The following is a 21,067-nucleotide window of genomic DNA, read 5'->3' on the forward strand; positions in this document are numbered from 1 at the left end:
AAACTTCCTGAAAGGATTAGAAAGAATAACGCTTGGCCAGGCACAGTGGCTCACACCTGCAATCCCTGTACTTTGGGAGGCCGAGGCAGGTGGATCACTTGAGGTTAGGAGTTCAAGACCAGTCTGGCCAACATGGTGAAAACTCATCTCTACTAAAAATACAAAAATTAGCCCAGCTTGGTGGCGCATGTTTGTAATCCCAGCTACTCAGGAGGCTGAGGCATGAGAATTCCTTGAACCTGGGAGGTGGAGGTTGTAGTGAGCTGAGATCGTGCCATTGCACTTCAGCCTGGGCGATAAAGTAAGACTCCAACTCAAAAAAAAAAGAAAAAAAAGAAAAAGAAAGAATAACCCTTGACACTCACACAGGGCCAGCAATAGTGTCTGTTCCCACCAGCCAGAGTGAAAGGTCTCTTAATTCACAAGGTAAGGCAGAGTACACAGAAAGGTCTAGCCTTAATAATGAGGGGGAAAAAATCAACCTTAGAATAAATGTAGTCCTGGTTTTACCTCACAAAGTTTAAAAGAACAATCTGAAGGGTTCAGACTGTTTCTAAGAAACGTTACTGCATTCTACGGCAAAATTCAAGAATATATATAAGAAATCAAAAATATCTAGCACCCAACAAAGTAAAACTCACAATGCCTATTATCCAGTAAAAAATTGCCAGGCATGAACAAGACAGGGATGCCCTCTCTCACCACTCCTATTCAACATAGTGTTGGAAGTTCTGGCCAGGGCAATCAGGCAAGAGAAAGAAATAAAGGGTATTCAATTAGGAAAGGAAGAAGTCAAATTGTCCCTGTTTGCAGATGACATGACTGTGTATTTAGAAAACCCCATCATCTCAGCCCAAAATCTCCTTAAGCTGATAAGCAACTTCAGCAAAGTCTCAGGATACAAAATCAATGTGCAAAAATCACAAGCATTCTTATACACCATTAACAGACAAACAGACAGGCAAATCATGAGTGAACTCCCATTCACAATTGCTACAAAGAGAATAAAATACATAGGAATCCAACTTACAAGGGATATAAAGGACCTCTTCAAGGAGAATTACAAACCACTGCTCAAGGAAATAAAAGAGGACACAAACAAATGGAATAACATTCCATGCTCACGGATAGGAAGAATCAGTATCATAAAAATGGCCATACTGTCCAAAGTAATTTATAGATTCAATGCCGTCCCCATTAAGCTACAAATAACTTTCTTCACAGAATTGGTAAAAAAACTACTTTAACGTTCATATGGAACAAAAAAAGAGCCTGCATTGCCAAGACAATCCTAAGCAAAAAGAACAAAGCTGGAGGCATCACACTACCTGACTTCAAACTATACTACAAGGCTACAGTAACCAAAACATCATGGTACTGGTAGCAAAACAGATATATAGACCAATGGAAAAGCAAGAGGTCTCAGAAATAACACCACACATCTAACCATCCGATCTTTGACAAACCTGACAAAAACAAGAAATGGGGAAAGGATTTCCTATTTAATAAATGGTGCTGGGAAAACTAGCTAGCCATATGTAGAAAGCTGAAACTGGATCCCTTCCTTACACTTTATACAAAAATTAATTCAAGATGTATTAAAGACTTAAATGTTAGACCTAAAACCATAAAAACCCTAGAAGAAAACCTAGGCAATACCATTCAGGACATAGGCACGGGCAAGGACTTCATGACTAAAACACCAAAAGCAATGGCAACAAAAGCCAGAATAGACAAATGGGATCTAATTAAACTAAAGAGCTTCTGCACAGCAAAAGAAACTACTATCAGAGTGAACAGGCAACCTACAGAATGGGAGAAAATTTTTGCAATCTACCCATCTGACAAAGGGCTAATATCCAGAATCTACAAAGAACTCAAACAAATTTACAAGAAAAAAAACAACCCCATCAAAAAGTGAGCAAAGGATATGAACAGACACTTCTCAAAAGAAGACATCTATGCAGCCAACAGATACATGAAAAAATGCTTATCATCACTGGTCATCAGAGAAATGCAAATCAAAACCACAATGAGATACCATCTCACGCCAGCTAGAATGGCAATCATTAAAAAGTCAGGAAATAACTTTGTCGGAGAGGATGTGGAGAAATAGGAACACTTTTACACTGTTGGTGGGAGTGTAAATTAGTTCAACCACTGTGGAAGACAGTGTGGCAATTCCTCAAGGATCTAGAACTAGAATTACCATTTGACCCCACAATCCCATTACTGGGGATTATATACCCAAAGGATTATAAATCATGCTACTATAAAGACACATGCACGCATATGTTTATTGTGGCACTATTCACAATAGCAAAGACTTGGTACCAACCCAATGCCCATCAATGATAGACTGGATAAATAAAATGTGGCACATATACACCATGGAATACTATGTGGCCATAAAAAATGATGAGTTCACGTCCTTTGCAGGGACATGGATGAAGCTGGAAACCATCATTCTCAGCAAACTATCACAAGGACAGAAAACCAAACACCGCATGTTCTCACTCATAGGTGGGAATTGAACGATGAGATCACTTGGACACAGGGCAGGGAACATCACACACCAGGGCCTGTCGGGGGTTGGGGGGCTGGGGGAGGGATAGCATTAGGAGAAATGCCTAATGTAAATGATGAATTATGGGTGCAGCAAACTAACATGGCACATGTATGCCTATGGATCAAACCTGCACATTGTGCACATGTACCCTAGAACTTAAAGTATAAAAAAGAAATCCAAAATTAAATAACATAATCCATCACATCAGCTGGCTAATGAAGAAAAATTACATGATCATATTAATAGATGCAGAAAAAGCATTTGACAAAATCCAACATCTATTAAGGATAAAACTCTCAGTTAGCTAGGAATAGAGAGAAATTTCCTCAATTTGAGAAAGAATATCCATGAAAAAAAAATGCCAGGCATGCAAAGGAAATTATTGCCTACAATAGGAAAAATATCAGTCAATTGAAACTGATCCAGAAATGATACATGAGATAGAATTAGTACCCACAAAGAATTATTTTAACTGTATTACACACATTCAAGAAGCTAAAGGAAAGACTGAGCATATTAAGCATAGACATACAAAAAAATGTAAAAAGAACCTAATTGAAGTTCTTGTTATGAAAACTCTAATGTTTTAAATGAAAAATACACTGGATATGATTAATAGCAAATTAGACATAGCAGAAGAAAAGATTAATGGATTTATAGAATAGCAATAGTAAATATCCAAAATGAAGCATAAAGAGAAAAAAAGACTGAAAAAAAAAGAGATTCAGTGAGCTGTGAGACACTTCAAGTGTCCTATTACACAGAAATTAGTTTCCAAAGGAGAGGAATGAGATGAGGGAAACAGACAAAAATATCTGAAGAAATAACAAAAATTTACCAAATTTCATGAAAACTATAACCCACAGATCCAAGAAGCTCAATGAACCCGCAAGTAAAGAAACTATATTAAGAACATCATAATCCAATTGTTTAAAACAAGAGATAAAAAGAAGATTTTGAAGGAAGCCAGAGGAAAAAATACACATTACATACAGAAGAATAAAGATAGGGTATAAAGATGATTTCTCATTATTTTAAAAAAAATGCATGTTAGAAGATGGCGGAGCAACATCTTTAAACTTAGAAGAAAATAAACTGTCAACTTAGAAACCTTTAACTCTACAAACATGTCCTTCAAAAATAAAGACAGGACCGGCCTGACCAACATGGTGAAACCCTGTCTCTACTAAAAAAAAACACAAAAAAAATTAGCCGGGCATGTTGGTTGCACCTGTAGTCCCAGCTACACAGCAGGCTGAGGCAGGAGAATCCTGAATCCAGGAGGCAGAGGCTGCAGTGAGCTGCGATTGCACCACTGCACTCCAGCCTGGGTGACAGGCCAAGACTCCGTCTCAATAATACATAAATAAATAAATACATAAATAAAAAAGACAGGCCAGGCACGATGGCTCATGCCTGTGATCCCAGCATCTTGGGAGGCTGAAGCGGGAGGATCAATTGAGCCCAGGAGTTCAAGACCAGCCTGGGCAATATGGCGAGGCTCCATCTCTACAAGAAATAAAGACAATTAGCCAGGCATGGTGCATGCCTCTAGTCTCAGCTGCTCAGGAAGCTGAGGTGGGAGGATTGTTTGAGCTTAGGAGGTCGAGGCTACAGTGAGCCATGATTGTACCACTGCAGTCAGCCTGGGTAATAGAGTAAGACCCTGTCTAGAAAATAAATAAATAAAATAAAACATTTTCAGGCATACGAAAGTTGAAAGAATTTATCATCAGCAGACACTACACAATAAGAGATGTTAAAGGAAGTATTTCAGGCAGAAGGAATGATACCAGATGAAAATCTGGATTTATACAAAAAAATGAAGTGCACCAGAAATAGTCAGTATGTGGGTAAATACAAAGATTTCTATATTAATTATTTAAATCTCTTTAAAAGGCAATTGACTGTTTAAAATGAAAAGAATAACAATGTAATGTAGAATTTGCAACAAATGTAGAAGTAAAATATACGTTAACAATAGCACAAAAGCTGGGAGGAGAGAAATAGAAGGGTACTGTTACTGGGTTATTATATTATATGCAAAGTAGAATAATACCACTTGATAGTAGTAAAGAAAAATTAATGCATACTATAATAGCACAACAAAAAGTTATAGCTAATAAGTCAATAAGAGAGATTAAAATAAATCATTAAAAATATAACCATATATCTTAAGGAACTAGAAAAAAAAAGAGGAAACTAAGCCCAATGTTAGCAGAAGGTAAGAAATAATAAGAGTAGAGTGAACATAAATAAAAAAGAAAATAACAGAAAATGGAGAGAGTCAATGAAACCAAAACTTGGTTCTTTGAAAAGATCAACAAATTGACAAACCTTTAGCTAGGTTGACAGAAAAAAAGAAGACTCAAAATACTAAAATCAGAAATAAAAGTTAGGACATTACTACCAATTTTACAGAAGTAAAAAGGATTATAAAAGAATACTATGAACAATTGTTTGTCAACCACCTGGAGAGCCATGCTGAAATGAACAGACTTCTAGAAACACACAAATTACCCTAACTCGAAAAGAAATAGAAAATCTAAATAGACCTGTAAGTCATATGGATATCAAACCAGTCATAAAAAACCTCCTGCTATGGACTAACTTATGTCCCACCAAATTCATATGTTGAAGCTCTAATCTCAGTGTGATGATATTTGGACATGGGGACCTTTGGGAGGTTCAGATGAGGTCATGAGGATGGGGCCCTCATGATGGGATTAGTGTCCCTATTGGAAGAGACTTGAGAGCTTTCTCTAGTTTTTTTCTCCACCAGGTAAGAATACAGTGAGAAGGCGGCTATCTGCAATCCAGGAAGAAAGTCCTCACCAGAACCCAACAGTGCTGGTACCCTGATCTTGGACTTCCCAACCTCCAGAACTGTGAAAAATAAATGTCTGTTGTTTCTGTCACCCTGTCTGTAGTATTTTGTTATGGCAGCCCAAGCAGACTAATACACTTTCCAACAAAGAAAAGCCCCAGGACCAGATAACTTCACTAATAAATTCTACCAAATATTTAAGGAGGAATTAGTGTAAATTTTTCTCTAACTCTTCCCCAAAATTGAAGAGGCAGGAATACTTCCTAACTCATTCAATGAGGCCAGCATTACCCTGATACCAAAGCCAGATAGGGAAACCACAAGAAAATTACAAACCAATTATCCCTTATACAGACGCAAAAATTCTCAACAAAATACTAGCAAACTGAATTCAGCAGCATATTAAAAGGATTATACACCATGACCAAGTGGGATTTATTCTCAGAATGCCAGGATGGTTCAACATACAAAGATCAATCAATGTAAAACACCTCATTAATAGAATTAATTTTAAAAACCATGATCATCTCAATTGATGCAGAAAAAGCATCTGACAAAATCTCACATCCTTTCATGATAAAAACACTCAATAAACCAAAAATAGAAGGAAACTTTCTCAGCATGATCAAGACCATACATGAAAGATCCATACTCACTGGTGAAAGACTGGAAGCTTTCCCCTAAGGTCAGGAATGAGACAGATTCTTCCACTTTCATCACTTCTATTCAAAATAGTCCTGTAAGTTCTAACCTGAGCAATTACGCAAAAAAAAAAAAAAAAAAAAAAAAAAAAAAAACCATCCAAATTGGAAAGGAAGGAGTAAAATTATTTCTATTAGCAGATGATATGGCATTATATGTAGAAAACCTTAAAGAATACATACACGGAAATAGTTAGAATGAATAAACAAATTCAGGGGAGAACTGGGGCCTGCTCCCAGAGAGATACAGCTATGTTGATCAAAATTGAATCTTCGGATGTGATCCACCTTATCATGCAGTACTTGAAGGAGAACAGTTTACATCAGGCATTAGCCACCTTGCAGGAGGAGACTACTGTGTCTCTGAATACTGTGGACAGCATTGAGAGTTTTGTGGCTGACATTAACAGTGGCCATTGGGATACTGTGTTGCAGGCTATACAGTCTCTGAAATTGCCAGACAAAACCCTCATTGACCTCTATGAACAGATTGTTCTGGAATTGATAGAGCTCCGTGAATTGGGTGCTGCCAGGTCACTATTGAGACAGACTGATCCCATGATCATGTTAAAACAAACACAGCCAGAGCAATATATTCATCTGGAGAACCTTTTGGCCAGGTCTTACTTTGATCCTCGTGAGGCATACCCAGATGGAAGTAGCAAAGAAAAGAGAAGAGCAGCAATTGCCCAGGCCTTGGCTGGTGAAGTCAGTGTGGTGCCTCCATCTCGTCTCATGGCACTGCTGGGACAGGCACTGAAGTGGCAGCAGCATCAGGGATTGCTTCCTCCTGGTATGACCATAGATTTGTTTTGAGGCAAAGCAGCTGTCAAAGATGTGGAAGAAGAAAAGTTTCCTACACAACTGAGCAGGCATATTAAGTTTGGTCAGAAATCACAAGTGGAGTGTGCTCGATTTTCTCCAGATGGTCAGTATTTGGTCACTGGGTCTGTTGATGGACTCACTGAAGTATGGAACTTTACTACTAGAAAAATCAGAAAGGATCTTAAGTACCAGGCCCAGGATAACTTTATGATGATGGATGATGCTGTCCTCTGCATGTGTTTCAGCAGAGATACAGAAATGTTAGCAAATGGGGCCCAAGATGGAAAAATCAAGGTATGGAAGATTCAGAGCAGACAATATTTAAGGAGATATGAGAGGGCACACAGTAAGGGTGTCACGTGTCTAAGCTTTTCTGAGGATAGCAGTCAGATCCTTAGTGCTTCTTTTGACCAGACAATTAGAATTCATGGTTTAAAATCTGGGAAAACCCTGAAGGAATTTTGTAGCCATTCCTCCTTTGTTAACAAAGCAACATTTACACAAGATGGACATTATATTATTAGTGCATCCTCTGATGGCACTGTAAAGATCTGGAATATGAAGACCACAGAATGTTCAAATACCTTTAAATCCCTGGGCAGCACTGCAGGGACAGATATTACTGTCAACAGTGTGATTCTACTTCCTAAAAATCCTGAGCACTTTGTGGTGTGCAACAGATCAAACACAGTGGTCATCATGAACATGCAGGGGCAGATTGTCAGAAACTTCAGTTCTGGTAAAAGAGAAGGTGGGGACTTTTCTGTGCCCTCTCTCCCCGTGGTGAATGGATCTACTGTGTAGGGGAGGACTTTGTGCTCTACTGTTTCAGTACAGCCACTGGCAAACTGGAGAGAACTTTGACAGTGCACAAGAAGGATGTGATTGGTATTGCACATCACCCTCATCAGAACCTGATTGCTACCTACAGTGAAGATGGACTCCTAAAGCTCTGGAAACCATAATTCAACTTTTCTTTTTAAATCAGCTTGAAAGCACGTACTTAAATGAAGGCATATTCATGTAATGTGCTTTTTTTTTTGCCAGCTTTTCTAAGCAAATAGATTGTCTGAATCAGTCACAAGGATAATTTTGTGAAAATTCATGTTTAAGTAGCAAGTACCCTTCCTTTTCTTATATATTTTTAAGGTATTAGTTTATCTTCTTCTAACTGGTGCAGTCACTTAATGTTTTCATTAATCTTCTACCTGGAGAGTGAAATACTGATATTTCTAGAAAAAAATTTTACTCCTTTGATTATTTGAAATGCTGATTAAAATGTCCCTCCCATAGTAAAATTTATAAATAAGGAACTATATCATATTCAGTAGCTGTGTTCTGTTCCATCTTTTTTTTTTTTTTTTTTTTTTTTTTTGAGATGGAGTTTTGCTTATTGCCTAGGCTGGAGTGTAGTGGCACAATCCTCGTTCACTGCAACCTCCGCCTCCCGGGTTCAAGCGAGTCTCCTGCCTCAGCCTCCCGAGTAGCTGGGACTACAGGTGTGCAACACCACACCTGGCTAATTTTTTTGTATTTTTAGTAGAGATGGGGTTTCACCATGTTGGCCAGGCTGGTCTCAAACTCCTGACATCAAATGATCCACCCGCCTTGGCCTCCCAAAGTGCTGGGATCACAGGCGTAAGCCACCGTGCCCGGCCCATCTTTTTTTTTCTCTTTTTTTTTAAGATGTTAATAAACTTTATACCTTTCTGGGAAAAAAAATTCAGCAAAGTTGCAGGACATAAACACACAAAAGTCAGTTGTATTTATACACACTAGTAGTGAAGAATTTCAAAATAAAATTAAGAAAACTATTCTATTTTTCAGAGAATCAAAAAGAATAAAATACTTAGGAGTGAATTTAATCTAGGAGGTAAAAGACTTATACACTAAAAACTACAAAACATTGCTGAGGGAAATTAAGGATGACCTAGACAAATGGAAAGACATCCCATGTCTATGGGTTAGAAGACAATATTGTTAAGGTGCCAATACTACCCAAAGCAATATACAGAATCAATGCAGTCCCTATCAAAATCTCAAGGGAGTTTGTTTGTTTCAGGGTTTTTGGTGGAAATAGAAAAACTTATCATAAAATTATTTGGAATTTCAAGGGATCCCAAATAGCCAAAACAATCTCAAAAAAGAACAAAGATGACTCAAACTCCTCAATTTCAAAACTTACTACAAAGCAACAGTAGTACTGGCATATAGACATATAGACCAATAGAATAGAATAGAGACCCAAGAAATAAACCCTCATATATATGTTCAATTGATGTTTGACAAGCATATCAAGACCATTCAATGAGGAAAGGCAATCTTTTAAACAAATAGGACTGGGAAAAATAGATATTCACATGCAAAGGAAAGAAGTTGGACTAAATCTCACAACTTTTCATGATAAAACCCTTACCTTACACCATACATAAAAATTAGATAAAATGAATCAAAAAACTAAGTTTAAGAGGCAAGACTATAAAACTTGTAGGAGAAAACAGACAGGAATATCTTCATGACTTTGGATTTGGCAATGGTTTCTTAGATATGATAATAAAAGCACAGGCAATGAAAGAAAACATAGATAAATTGGGCTTAATCAAAATTAAACACCTCAATGCATCAAATGACACTCACAAGTGAAAAGCCAACACACAGAATGGGAGGCAACATTTGAAAATCATATATCTGATGGAATTATATCCAGAATAAATAAAGAACAACTCATCAACAACAAAACAATCCAATTCAAAAATGGGCAAAGTTTCTCCAGAGAAGATATACAAATGGCCAGTGAGCACATGAAAAGATATTCAACATCATTTGTCATAAGGGAAATGCAAATCAAAACCGCAATGAGATACCACTTCACACTCAAAACAAGGGAAAACAAGTGTCCTTGGCAAGGATGTGGAAAATTTGCACCCTTGTGTGTGGATAGTGGGACTGTACAATGGTGCAGCCACTGTGGAAAGCAGTTTGGTAGTGTCTCAAAAAGTTAAACATAACTGGGCACGGGGCCCCCACTTGTAATCCCAGCACATTGGGAAGCTGAGGTGAGAAGGTCACTTGAGCCTAGGAATTCGAGACCAGCCTGGGCAACATAGTGAGACCCCATCTCTAAAAAAATTTAAAAATTAGCCGAACATGGTGGCACACACCTGTAGTCCCAGCTACTTGGGAGACTGATGTGGGAGGATTGCTTGAGCCCAGGTCAAGGCTGCAGTAGGCTACGTAATGTCACTGCACTCCAGCCTGGGTGACAAAGTGAGACCCTGTCTCAAAAAAAAAAAAAAAAAGTTAAACATAGAACTACCATACAATCCACCATATAATCCAGCAATTCTCCTCCTAGGTATGCATCCAAGAAAACTGAAAACAGAGACAACCATGTACTTGCACAATAGCCAAAATGTGGAAACAACTCAGGTGCCCATCAACAAATGAATGGATAAACAAAATGTGGAATAATTAATATACACATGGTGAAATATTATTCAGTTACACAAAGTAATGAAATTCTGATATATGCTACAACATGGATAAAACTTGAAAATATTATGCTAAGTGAAATAAACCAGATACAAAAGGACAAATATTATATGATTCCATCTCTATATGAGATGTTTAGAATTGGCAAATTCATAGCAACAGAAAGTAGATTAGAGGTACCAGGGGCTACAAGAAAGGGGAAATGGGGAATTATTGCTTAATGGGTACAGACTTTCTGTTTGGGAAAATGAAAAAAGTTCTGGAAAAAGATAGCATAATGATTACACAATATTGTGAATATGCTTAATGCCACTGAATTGCACATTTAAAAATGGTTAAAATTATAAATCTGTTTTATATATAGATATATACATGTTATATATATAAATATATGTTTTATATATATAACATATATTTTACCACAGTAAAATACACTCAATCCAAAAGAAGGAAGAAAAAATGGAAGAAAGAATAGATGGACAAAGAGAAATATAATAGCAAAATGGTAGATTGAAACCCAAACCAAAACAATAATCACATTGATTGTAAATATACTAAACTCAATTAGAAGGCAGAGATTGTCAGACTGGGGGCGTGGAGAAAGCAAGACATGACTATGTGCTGCCTACTAAAAACCCACTGTATTAGTCCATTTTCACACTGCTATAAAGAACTACCTGAGACTAGGTAATTTATAAAGAAAAGTTTAATTGAGTTGCGGTTTCTCAGGCTTAACAAAAAGCATGACTAGGAGGCCTTAGGAAACTTACAGTCATAGCAGAAGGCAAAGGGGAAGCAAGCATGTCTTACCATGGTGGAGCAGGAGAGAGAGAGACAGCGAGGGAGGAACTGCCACACACTTTTAAACCATCAGGTCTCATGAGAACTCACTCACTATCATGAGAACAGCAAGGGGGAAATCAGCTCCCAAGATTCAATCGCCTCTCACCAGGCCCCTCGCCCAACATGTGGGGATTACAATTCAAGTTGAGATTTGGGTTTGGGTGGGAACACAGAGCCAAACCATATCGTCCACTTTATGAATAGTTCCCTTGCATCAGAAGAGAAAAAAGAAATAAATAAACCCACTTTAAATGTAAAGACACATATTAGTTACAAGTAAGAGTGGAAAAAGATATACTATGCTAACTCTAATTTTAAGAAAGTTGGAGTGGGGCCGGGTGTGGTGGCTCACGCCTGTAATCCCAGCACTTTGGGAGGCTGAGGTAGGCAGATCACTTGAGGTCAGGAGTTTGAGACCAGCCTGGGCAACATGGTGAAACCCCATCTCTACTAAAAAATACAAATATGAGCCAGGTGTGGTGGTGCATGCCTGTAATCCCAGTTAGTTGGGAGGCTGAGGCAGAAGAATCGCTTGAACCTAGGAGGCAGCGGTTGCAGGGAGCCAAGATCACACCACTGCATTCCAGCCTGGGCAACAGAGGGAGACTCCATCTTAAAAAAATTAATGGCCAGGAGTGGTTGCTCATATCTGTAATCCCAGCACTTTGGGAGGCAAGGCAGGCGGATCACCTGAGGTCAGGAGTTTGAGACCAGCCTGGCCAACATGGTGAAACCCCGTCTCTACTAAAAATACAAAAATTAGCCAAGTGTGGTGACACAGGCCTGTAATCCCAGCTACTCGGGAGGCTGAGGCAGGAGAATTGCTTGAACCCAGGAGGCAGAGGTTGCAGTGGGCCGGTATCACGCCACTGTACTCCAGCCTGGGCGACAGAGCGAGACTCCACCCCAAAAATAAATAAAGAAATAAACAAATAAATAAATAAAGTTGGAGTGACTTTATTAATATCAGAGAGTACATTTCAGAGCAAAGAATATTATCAGGGTTAAGGAGAGTCATTTCATAATGATATAGGAGTCAATTCATGAAGAAGATGTAATAATCCTAACCATGTAGGCACCTATTAACATAGCTCAAAAATACATGCAACAAAAATGGATAGAACTGAAAGAAGAATAGACAAATCCATAATTATAGTTAAATAGCTCATTCTCTCTCTCCCTCTCTCTGTGTGTGTTTCTCTCTCTGTCTCTCTCTCTCTCTCACCCTCTAATTCATCAAACAAATAGAGAGAAAATCAGTAAGGCCATAAAGGCTTGAACACCACTACTAACCAAACTGTCCTAACATTTATTAGAGCACTCCACCCAACAGTAGAAGAATGCATGGAATATTTACCAAGATAGACCAGATTCACTGCCATAAAACAAGTCTCAATAAATTTAAAAGGATTCAAGTCATACAAAGTATGTTCTCTAACCACAATATAATTAACTTAGCAATTAATAACAGAAAAATACCTGGAAAAGTCCCCAAATATTTAAAAACTAAGTAATTCACTTCTAAATAATCCATGGGGTCTTTTTTTATCTTTCTTTCTTTTTTCTTTTCTTAAAATAGAGACAGAGTCTTGTTATGTTGGCCAGGTTGTTCTTGAACTCCTAGCCTCAAGCAATCCTCCTGCCTTGGCCTCCCAAAGTGCTAGGATTACAGATGTAAGCCACTGCACCTGGCCCATGAGTTTAAACTGAATGAAAATGAACACAGAACATAGCAAAATTTGTGGGATGTAGGTAAGACAGTACTTACAGAGATATTTTTAATGTAAAAGTGTCTATATTAGAAAAAAACTCAAATCAATAACCTCAGCTTTAACCTTAAGAAACTAGGGGGAAAAAAGCAAAATGAAATCCAAAGTAAGCAGAAGAAGGGAAAAAATAAATGCCAGTGCAGAAATTAATGAAACAGAAAAAATTAGGAAAAAAAAAATCAATGAAACCAAAAGGTACTTGAGAAGATCAATACAATTTATAAAACTGTAGTCAGACTAGGGAAAAAATTACAAATATCAGGAATAAAGGAAGAGATCAGATTTTATACATATTAACAACATAGTAAAGGAATATTATAAACAGCTGTATACTGAGATATTCAACAACTTAGATGAAATGGACAAATTCTTTGCAAGACTGAATCTATCAAAGCTCTCTCAAGACAAAATAGATAACACAAACAGACTTATTTCGTATATCTATTATATTCTTATATCTATTAAGAAGATTGAAATTTTAGTTAAAACTTTCCTATGCAAAGGAAACTCCAGATCCAAATGGTTTCACTGGGGTATTCTACGAAACATATAAAGAAGGAATAATGCCAATTCCACACAAAGCCTTCTAGAACATGGAAGAAGAGATAATTCTTCCCAACTCATTCTATGAGGCCAGCATTATTCTGAAACTAGACAAAAACATTATAAGAAAAGAAAAGCGGCTGGGCATGGTGGCTCACACCTGTAATACCAACACTTTGGGAGGCCGAGGTTGGTGGATCACCTGAGGTCAGGAGTTCGAGACCAGACTAGCCAACATGGTGAAACCCCATCTCTACTAAAAATACAAAAATTAGCCAGGCATGGTTGCACGCACCTGTAATCCCAGCTACTTGGGAGGCTGGGGCAGGAGAATTGCTTGAACCCAGGAGGCGGAGGTTGCAGTGAACTGAGATCACACCCCTGCACTCCAGCCTGGGCAACAAAAGCAAGACTCCATCTCAAAAAAAAAAAAAAAAAGAAAAGAAAAGCTACAGACCAGTATCTATCATGAGTATCATGAGCACATATGCAAAATCTTTAACAAATTTTTAGCAAATCAAATCTGACAATGTATAATAAGATTAATACATCATGACCAGGTAGAATTTATCCCAAAAAGTCAAGCCTGGTTCAACACTGAAAATTCACCATATCAACAGGCTAAAGAAGAAAAACCACATAATCATGTCAACTAACGCAGAACAAAGAATTTGATAAAATACATCTATTCTTTTTTTAGAAAAAACAAATGTTATTGTGTATATTTGAGGTTTATAACATGATGTTATGGGATACATATTGAGAGTAAAATGATTACTATAGTGAAGGAAGTTACCATATTAATCATCTCACGTATTTTCTTTGTATGACAAGAGTAGCTAAAATCTACTTATTTAACAAAATTTCCTAATATAATACAATTTCAACTATAGTCCTCATGTTGTACATTAAAACACAACTATTCTTTGAAAGCTCCCAGCACACTAGGAACAGGAGAGAACTTCCACAACCTGATAGAAAGAATCTAAGAAAAACCTACAGATAATATCATATTTAATTGTGAAAAAACAATTGCTTTCCCCCTAAGATGAGAAACAAGGCAGGGATGTCTTATCTTAGTAGTTCTATTAACATTGCATTAGATGTTCTAGCTAGTGCAATAAGACAAGAAAAAGAAATAAAGGGAGTGCAGATTAGAAAGAAAGGAATAAAACTGTTATTATTCTCAGATAACATAACCATCTACTCAGAAAATTTGATGGAATTTACAAAATACCCACTAGAACTAATAAATAGGTTTACAAGATTGCAAGATACAGATCAATATACAAAAATAACTGTGTTTCTATGTACCAGTAGTAAGTAATCAGAAATTGAAATGTGAAAGATGCCATTCAGCAATAAATAAAAGCAACAACACAGATGAATCTGAAAATAATTACGCTGAGTACAAGTCATTAAAAAAGATACATACTATATGATTTCATTTATATAAAATTCTAGAAGATGGAAGCTAATCTATAGAAACAAAAAGTATATCCGTGATTGCCTGGGGACCAGAATAGGGAAGGGTGTCCAGTGGGAAGGGTTGGGAAGAAATAATCAGAAAGAAGCAACAGCAAACTCTTCAGCATAATGTTCACTATCTTGATTGTGCTGACAGTTTCATGTGTGTGTGTGTCAAAACTCATCAAATTATACGTTTTAAATATGTGTAATTTATTGCATGTCAATAAATTTCTTTTAACTTTTAAAAGGATATTTTTCAGTTTTGTTTGTTCGTTTTGTTTTTGAGACAGGGTCTCACTGTGTCACTCAGGTGGGAGTGCAGTGCCATGATCATAGCCCACTGCTGCCTTGATCTCCTGAGCTTAAGCGATCCTCCCGGCCTCAGCCTCCAGAGTAGCTGGAACTACAGGTATGCACCATCACACTCAGCTAATCTTTTTGATTTTTAGTGGAGATGAGGTCTTTCTATGTAGCCTAGGCTGGTCTCAAACTCCGGAACTCAAGCAATCCTCCTGTCTTGACCTCACAATATTTTTCAGTTTTAAAAGCAGGATTTGGGCGGTTTTTTATTATCTTCCCCTTGGCATCTCACCTTTTTTGTTTCTCACATTTGATCCTGGGAACTTTGTCTTATTTGGAAGAAACACACACACACAACGCATCCAACTTCCCAAAATATTAGCCTTCAGTCTAAAATTGGTTCTCTTTCACACATTTTTTTCTTTACAATTTATCTTGGCACCTTCTCTGTTATTCAATTTGTCTCAGCTACTTGGAGTGTGATGGGAGAGCCTGGTTTCTAAGGTAACCACAGACAGGAAGGTAGCAAGCTGGGGACGCTGAAGGGCACACCTGGAAGGTGACCCTGCAAACAATGCAGACCTCTCACTGTGAGTAAAGGTGAGAAGCTCCTTCTCCAATAAATTCCCTGAGATCCTCAAGAGAGATGAGGGCCAAATCTCTGGGGGAAAAAAACTCAAGGGACATTGAGAGGGAAGGCAAAGAACTAAGAGAAAAATTGCTGGTCCACTGCCCCATGGGAAAAAGAAGTCTCTGGGGGGTTGAGGAGTTAAACCAATGGACTCTGCTTCTAGCTCCACCCTCCCCAGTTTCTCCTCAAAAAGCTCTACACCTCTCCCATCTTTCTGAGAAGGTTCTGCCAAATTCATTGTTCTTTGGTTTTATCACTTTCCCCCCAGGGCCTGGCATGATGCCTGTGACAAGGAGACAGCACAGGTAATAAAAGGAAAGCCAACCACAGACCCTGGAGCCAGACTGCCTGGGTTCCAGCTCTGTGACTCTGGGCAAGTTATTCTCCCTCTCTGGGCCTCTGTTTCCCCATCTGAAAATAAGGTTGATATTATAATAGTACCTACTTCAAAAGGTTGCTGAGAAAATCGAGTAGTTAATTCTTGTAGTTTGCTTGGAACAGTATTTACATAGCAAGCACTGTATATGTTTTGGGTATGATTATTACCTGATATTAAAATTTTACTGGGAATTCAACAGGTTAAATGAACATAATATTCTGAGTGACAATGAAATGACATCTGTAACAGAGATTTTAGGACTGGTTGTTCTGGCTACCCAGAAGTATTCTAGAGAAATCAAAATCAGCTAATGAAAAAACCACAGAATTTTCTCACCCTTAGGAGTGAGCAGTATCTTAATTAAGCCTCTCACATCATCTTCCCAACTGATAAAGGTTTAAGAGGAGTGAAAGATCGTCAATGAAACAATGGCACTATGTCTCCAGCGGTGATTTTAATTTGCCAAGTCTGTCCCTTAACAGCACCCTAGGAGAATGACAGCAACCTGGAGTTCATCTCTTTAAAAGAAACACCAGTCAGGGATGGAGATGTCTGCTCATGGGTGACAAGTTGCTTCTCTAGAATTCACATCGTGAACCACTCAAGGTTTTTCATCACTGCTCTCCGTCAGCTATTCAATCAAGCATTGAGTTTCTAGAATCTCTCCCAGAAATAAAAGCTGACCATACCCACCTACCCACCTTTTTCTTTGCTTCTCACTACTTAAAGATAATCAGGTATGAATTCTAGCCTCAATCTATCAATTAATGGGATTTCATGCAAATCACCTAAAACTTCTCTGTGCCATAGTTTCCTTAACCTTAATGTAAAGACATAACAACTAGTGCCCTACCTATTCCCCAGGATGTTGGGCAGAGAAAAGGATTCATCTATTGATAGAGTTGTGTGGGGAAAAAGTTCAAAGGACTATGTTCATTTAAGGCAGAGGTGTCTAATCTTTTGGCTTCCCTGGGCCACACTGGAAGAAGAATTGTCTTGGGCCACAAGTAAAATACACTAACGATAGCTAACGAGCTTTTAAAAAATCTCATAATGTTTTAAGAAAGTTTATGAATTTGTGTTGGGCTGCATTCCAAGTTGTCCTCGGCCACATGTGGCCTGCAGGCCCCAGGTTGGACAAGGTTGTTTTAAGGTATCGCTCCCTAAGATTTATCCTGATTTTCCTGCCCAGCACTCTATAGCTTACAGAGCCCAGGCTTGTTCATATTAAATCCTTACAAACTGCAGATGGCAGTTCACAAAGTTATCTAGTTCTCCGGACTCCTAGTCTAGTGCTCTTTCCATTGATCACCAGCTGCCTCCAGATTCCTACAACCCAGTCTGTCTAGGACACAATCTAATCTATTTTGTTTTTTAACCTGAGACTTGCAGTTTACTTAAATGGCCAACTAACTTCAGGGAACTCTATCTTACTAAAGCCACCCTCATAATCTTCAAAGTGGAGTGTTCAAGGACATGCTTGAGGAAAATACTTAAGAATGCACTCATGGCCGAGGCGGGTGGATCACGAGGTCAGGAGATCGAGACCATCATGGCTAACACAGTGAAACCCCATCTCTACTAAAAATACAAAAAATTAGCCGGGCGTGGTGGCGGGCGCCTGTAGTCCCAGCTACTCGGGAGGCTGAGGCAAGAGAATGGTGTGAACCTGGGAGGCGGAGCTTGCAGTGAGCCAAGATTGTGCCACTGCACTCCAGTCTCGGCGACAGAGCGAGACTCCGTCTCAAAAAAAAAAAAAAGAATGCACTCATAATAGTATTTAATTATAGCAAAAATAATTAGGTTTTACTAACACTAATGACATGGCATTCTCACTCAGTCACTATGTCAGAAGTCATCTGTCACACACAGTATATGAGGAGGTTCCAAGAACCAGAGGTAACATCACCATTGACGTTCATTTTCTTCATGATGTACGCCACCCACCAGACAAAAACAAGCCTGTTAACTGCTACAAACTTTACAATTCTTTGTAATGACAGAGAATGACCATGAAAATCTTTGCTGTGCAGATTAACAATCTCCTGGGGAAAGCCTAAAATGAAATACTGAACATGGAGGAGATGCACAGTTTTATTTCAGTGTTCTATGATGAGAAATGGCTGTCAAGAGTATGCTACCTAGCACTTACTTGCAAAAACAAAAACAAACAACAAAAACACCGCTTAATCTGTCCCTTCAAGCTGTCCCTTCAAGGTTAAGATGACAGTCTATCTATGAGCGAGGAAGTCACTGCTTTTCTAAAGAAACACATACTTTAGGAAAAAGTATTTTGAAGACGGATGACTGGAAATGGTTCCAATATTGTGATTTTTTTAATTACCAAAAACAATGGTTTCACCTATCAAAACCTTTGCACACTGAAAAATTAGGAAACAGAATTTGAAAACCTATTTTTTAAAGTTAAATGAAATTTCTTAATGGCTGGAACCCATTTGTTAAGAATATACAAATGTAACACCTTCCAATCATTCAAGAAGGATTGACTTAAGATATAAATTTACTAGTTGAATTTCAATTAGAAGTCTTTGCATTGTTGATGAACGGGATTGGAAAATAAGTATCATGATTTAATAAATGCAATCAAGGGCATACTTCTTCTGTTTGAATCTACCTATCTTTGGCAAGCATCTTTTCCAGTTATGACAGCAATTAACTTTCACCAAAAAGCATGATTTAAAAAATGTTCATTTTTAAATTTCAACCTTTTAATATTTCTACACTAGGCAATGTTGTATAAGATATGTAATAAAATATATGTAAATACTTGCTTTAAAAATATTACATATATTAAGAACACATTATCATTATTATTATTTTGAGACGGAGTTTCGCTCTTGTCACCCAGGCTGGCGTGCAGTGGCGCAATCTTGGCTGATTGCAACCTCTGCCTCCCGGGTTCAAGCGATTCTCCTGCCTCAACCTCCGGAGTAGCTAGGATTACAGGCGCTCCCCACCATACCCAGCTAATTTTTTGTATTTTTAGTAGAGACGGGGTTTTACCATGTTGGCCAGGCTGGTCTCGAACTTCTGACTTGAGGTGATCCACTCGCCTCGGTCTCCCAAAGTGCTGGGATTACAGGCGTGAGCCACCGCACCTGGCCAAGAAAACATTATTTTAAAATGTGTGGCAACCAGTGGTCTGTCACCACAGAGCAGTGTCCACATTTGAGAGCATCATTTTTGCGGGTAGTATGGGAAAGAAAGACACAATTAAGTCAGCAACAATCTAGACTGTGCTTCAAATGCTGGGCAGATCACCTGTTTTGGGGAGTTCTGGCCTAGGGGTTGGTGGAGACAGGGTGAAGGAAGCAGGTTCTTTTATTTGCCAACCTATACCTGATATACATTAAAGGGAAAGTTCCTGGTTCATAGTAGGTCTTCAACTGATGCTTATTCGTTTCTTTTTCCTCTTGCAATTTGCATATCTACCACTTCTAACACTGGTGAGGTCACTCCAGAGCTCACGAATGTGTATAGATAATTTACATATTCATATCCACCCCCTCCCAGAACAATCCAGGTAGTGTGAAAGGAGAGAACTTATGCAAACACCCCACTGCCTGCAGAGTATTTTACAATGGCATTTACCTAGGCAAGAAGGCAAAGTCCACTCCCCAATCCTAGTGAGAGTTTTTTTATTTTAATAATTTTTTTAAAATTTTTTTATTATTATTAGTTTTTTGAGACGGAGTCTCGCTCTGTTGCCCAGACTGGAGTGCAGTGGCGCAATCTCGGCTCACTGCAAGCTCCGCCTCCCGGGTTCAAGAGATTCTCGTGCCCTAGCCTACCGAGTAGCTGGGATTACAGGCACGCGCCACCACGTACGGCTAGTTTTGTATTTTCAGTAGAGAGGGGGGTTTCACCATGTTGGCCCAGGATGGTCTCGAACTCCTGACCTCAGGCCCCGCCTCGGCCTTAATGATTTTTAATCATAACGCTCGGCACCTTCTGACAAATGTCACGTTACTTGTAAAGATTTAGAAACTGTGATTCTATGAGAGGGGGTTGTGAAAATAGAATTGCTCTGGAAAGGCTCTTCCATAGAGTTCAAAGACACTTTACACAGCCTGCTATTAAGATGCCCAACCCAACCCGAGAGGAAACAGCGAAGGGTCTTCCCCCTAAATCGGTGGTATTAGAAGTGGGAAGGACCACAGAAACGGGAGGAAACAGTTAAAAGAACTGACACCACGAAGGAGGCCGCAACAAATGTTTGAAAAATAAGATCAGAAGAGAGGTGGAGAGACGGTGAGCCGCAGCTGCGGGCGCCGGGGTAATGCCGGTGGACGCAAAGAGGTAAACCTGCACCCGTGGGCAGGGGCATGGGGCGCGGGCACGGTGGCTGGGCGGGCAGGGGGTAGGAAACAAAGGTCGGCTCCCGAGCAGAAGTCAATAAAAGGGGGAAAAGCAGCCGATGAAAAGCGGCGAAAAGGCGGCAGGGGTGGCGGTGGCGGTGGCGGCGGCGGCGGCGGCGGCGGCGGCGGGGGCGGCGGCGGCGGGGACGGCGCGCGGTGCCTGGCGGGGTCAGGGCCGGGGTCGCCCGCGGGCCGGGCCGGGGATCCGGCTGAGACGGGGACCCGCTAGGCCGCGCCAAGGGGCAGGGCCGGCGACTGAGGGGCCGCAGAGGGGACCGGCCGAGGAGCGACGGCAAAGGGTTGTGGGGGGCAGGGCGCGCAGGGAGGCCGGGACAGGGG

The 21,067-nt window shown here is 39.3% G+C and overlaps 2 protein-coding genes and 1 long non-coding RNA gene across 7 annotated transcripts in view; all 3 read left to right on the forward strand.

Annotated features, from left to right (window-relative positions):
* Positions 1-6,349: 6,349 nt before the first annotated feature.
* LOC742901 (WD40 repeat-containing protein SMU1-like) lies at positions 6,350-8,282 on the forward strand. Its single transcript, XM_054687139.2, is given in 2 exon segments — positions 6,350-7,682; positions 7,685-8,282. Coding segments are annotated over 2 exon segments (1,536 nt in total). The 3' UTR covers positions 7,888-8,282.
* A 5,412-nt stretch (positions 8,283-13,694) lies between these two features.
* LOC107974098 (uncharacterized) lies at positions 13,695-17,116 on the forward strand. Of its 2 annotated transcripts, none has more exons than XR_010148879.1 (5): positions 13,695-13,758; positions 15,330-15,448; positions 15,808-15,939; positions 16,239-16,343; positions 16,832-17,115. It is a non-coding gene; the product is annotated as an uncharacterized LOC107974098 (long non-coding RNA). The 2 variants fall into 2 exon arrangements; XR_010148880.1 differs by having other exon boundaries at positions 13,700-13,776; positions 16,832-17,116.
* Positions 17,117-20,162: 3,046 nt separating this feature from the next.
* Positions 20,163-21,067, forward strand: part of ARHGEF11 (Rho guanine nucleotide exchange factor 11) — a 112,075-nt gene continuing 111,170 nt past the window's right edge. For 2 of the 4 annotated variants that reach the window (XM_016929637.4, XM_063796612.1), the window contains exon 1: positions 20,163-20,669. In XM_016929637.4, coding sequence (XP_016785126.1) covers positions 20,650-20,669 — 20 coding nt within the window. In that variant the 5' untranslated portion in view covers positions 20,163-20,649. The remainder of the gene's footprint in view (positions 20,670-21,067) is intronic. The other 2 variants (XM_016929602.4, XM_016929611.4) reach the window with 1 other exon arrangement.

The sequence above is a fragment of the Pan troglodytes genome, chromosome 1 (genome assembly GCF_028858775.2).
Source record: "Pan troglodytes isolate AG18354 chromosome 1, NHGRI_mPanTro3-v2.0_pri, whole genome shotgun sequence".
In the NCBI taxonomy this organism is placed as follows: Eukaryota; Metazoa; Chordata; class Mammalia; order Primates; family Hominidae; genus Pan; species Pan troglodytes.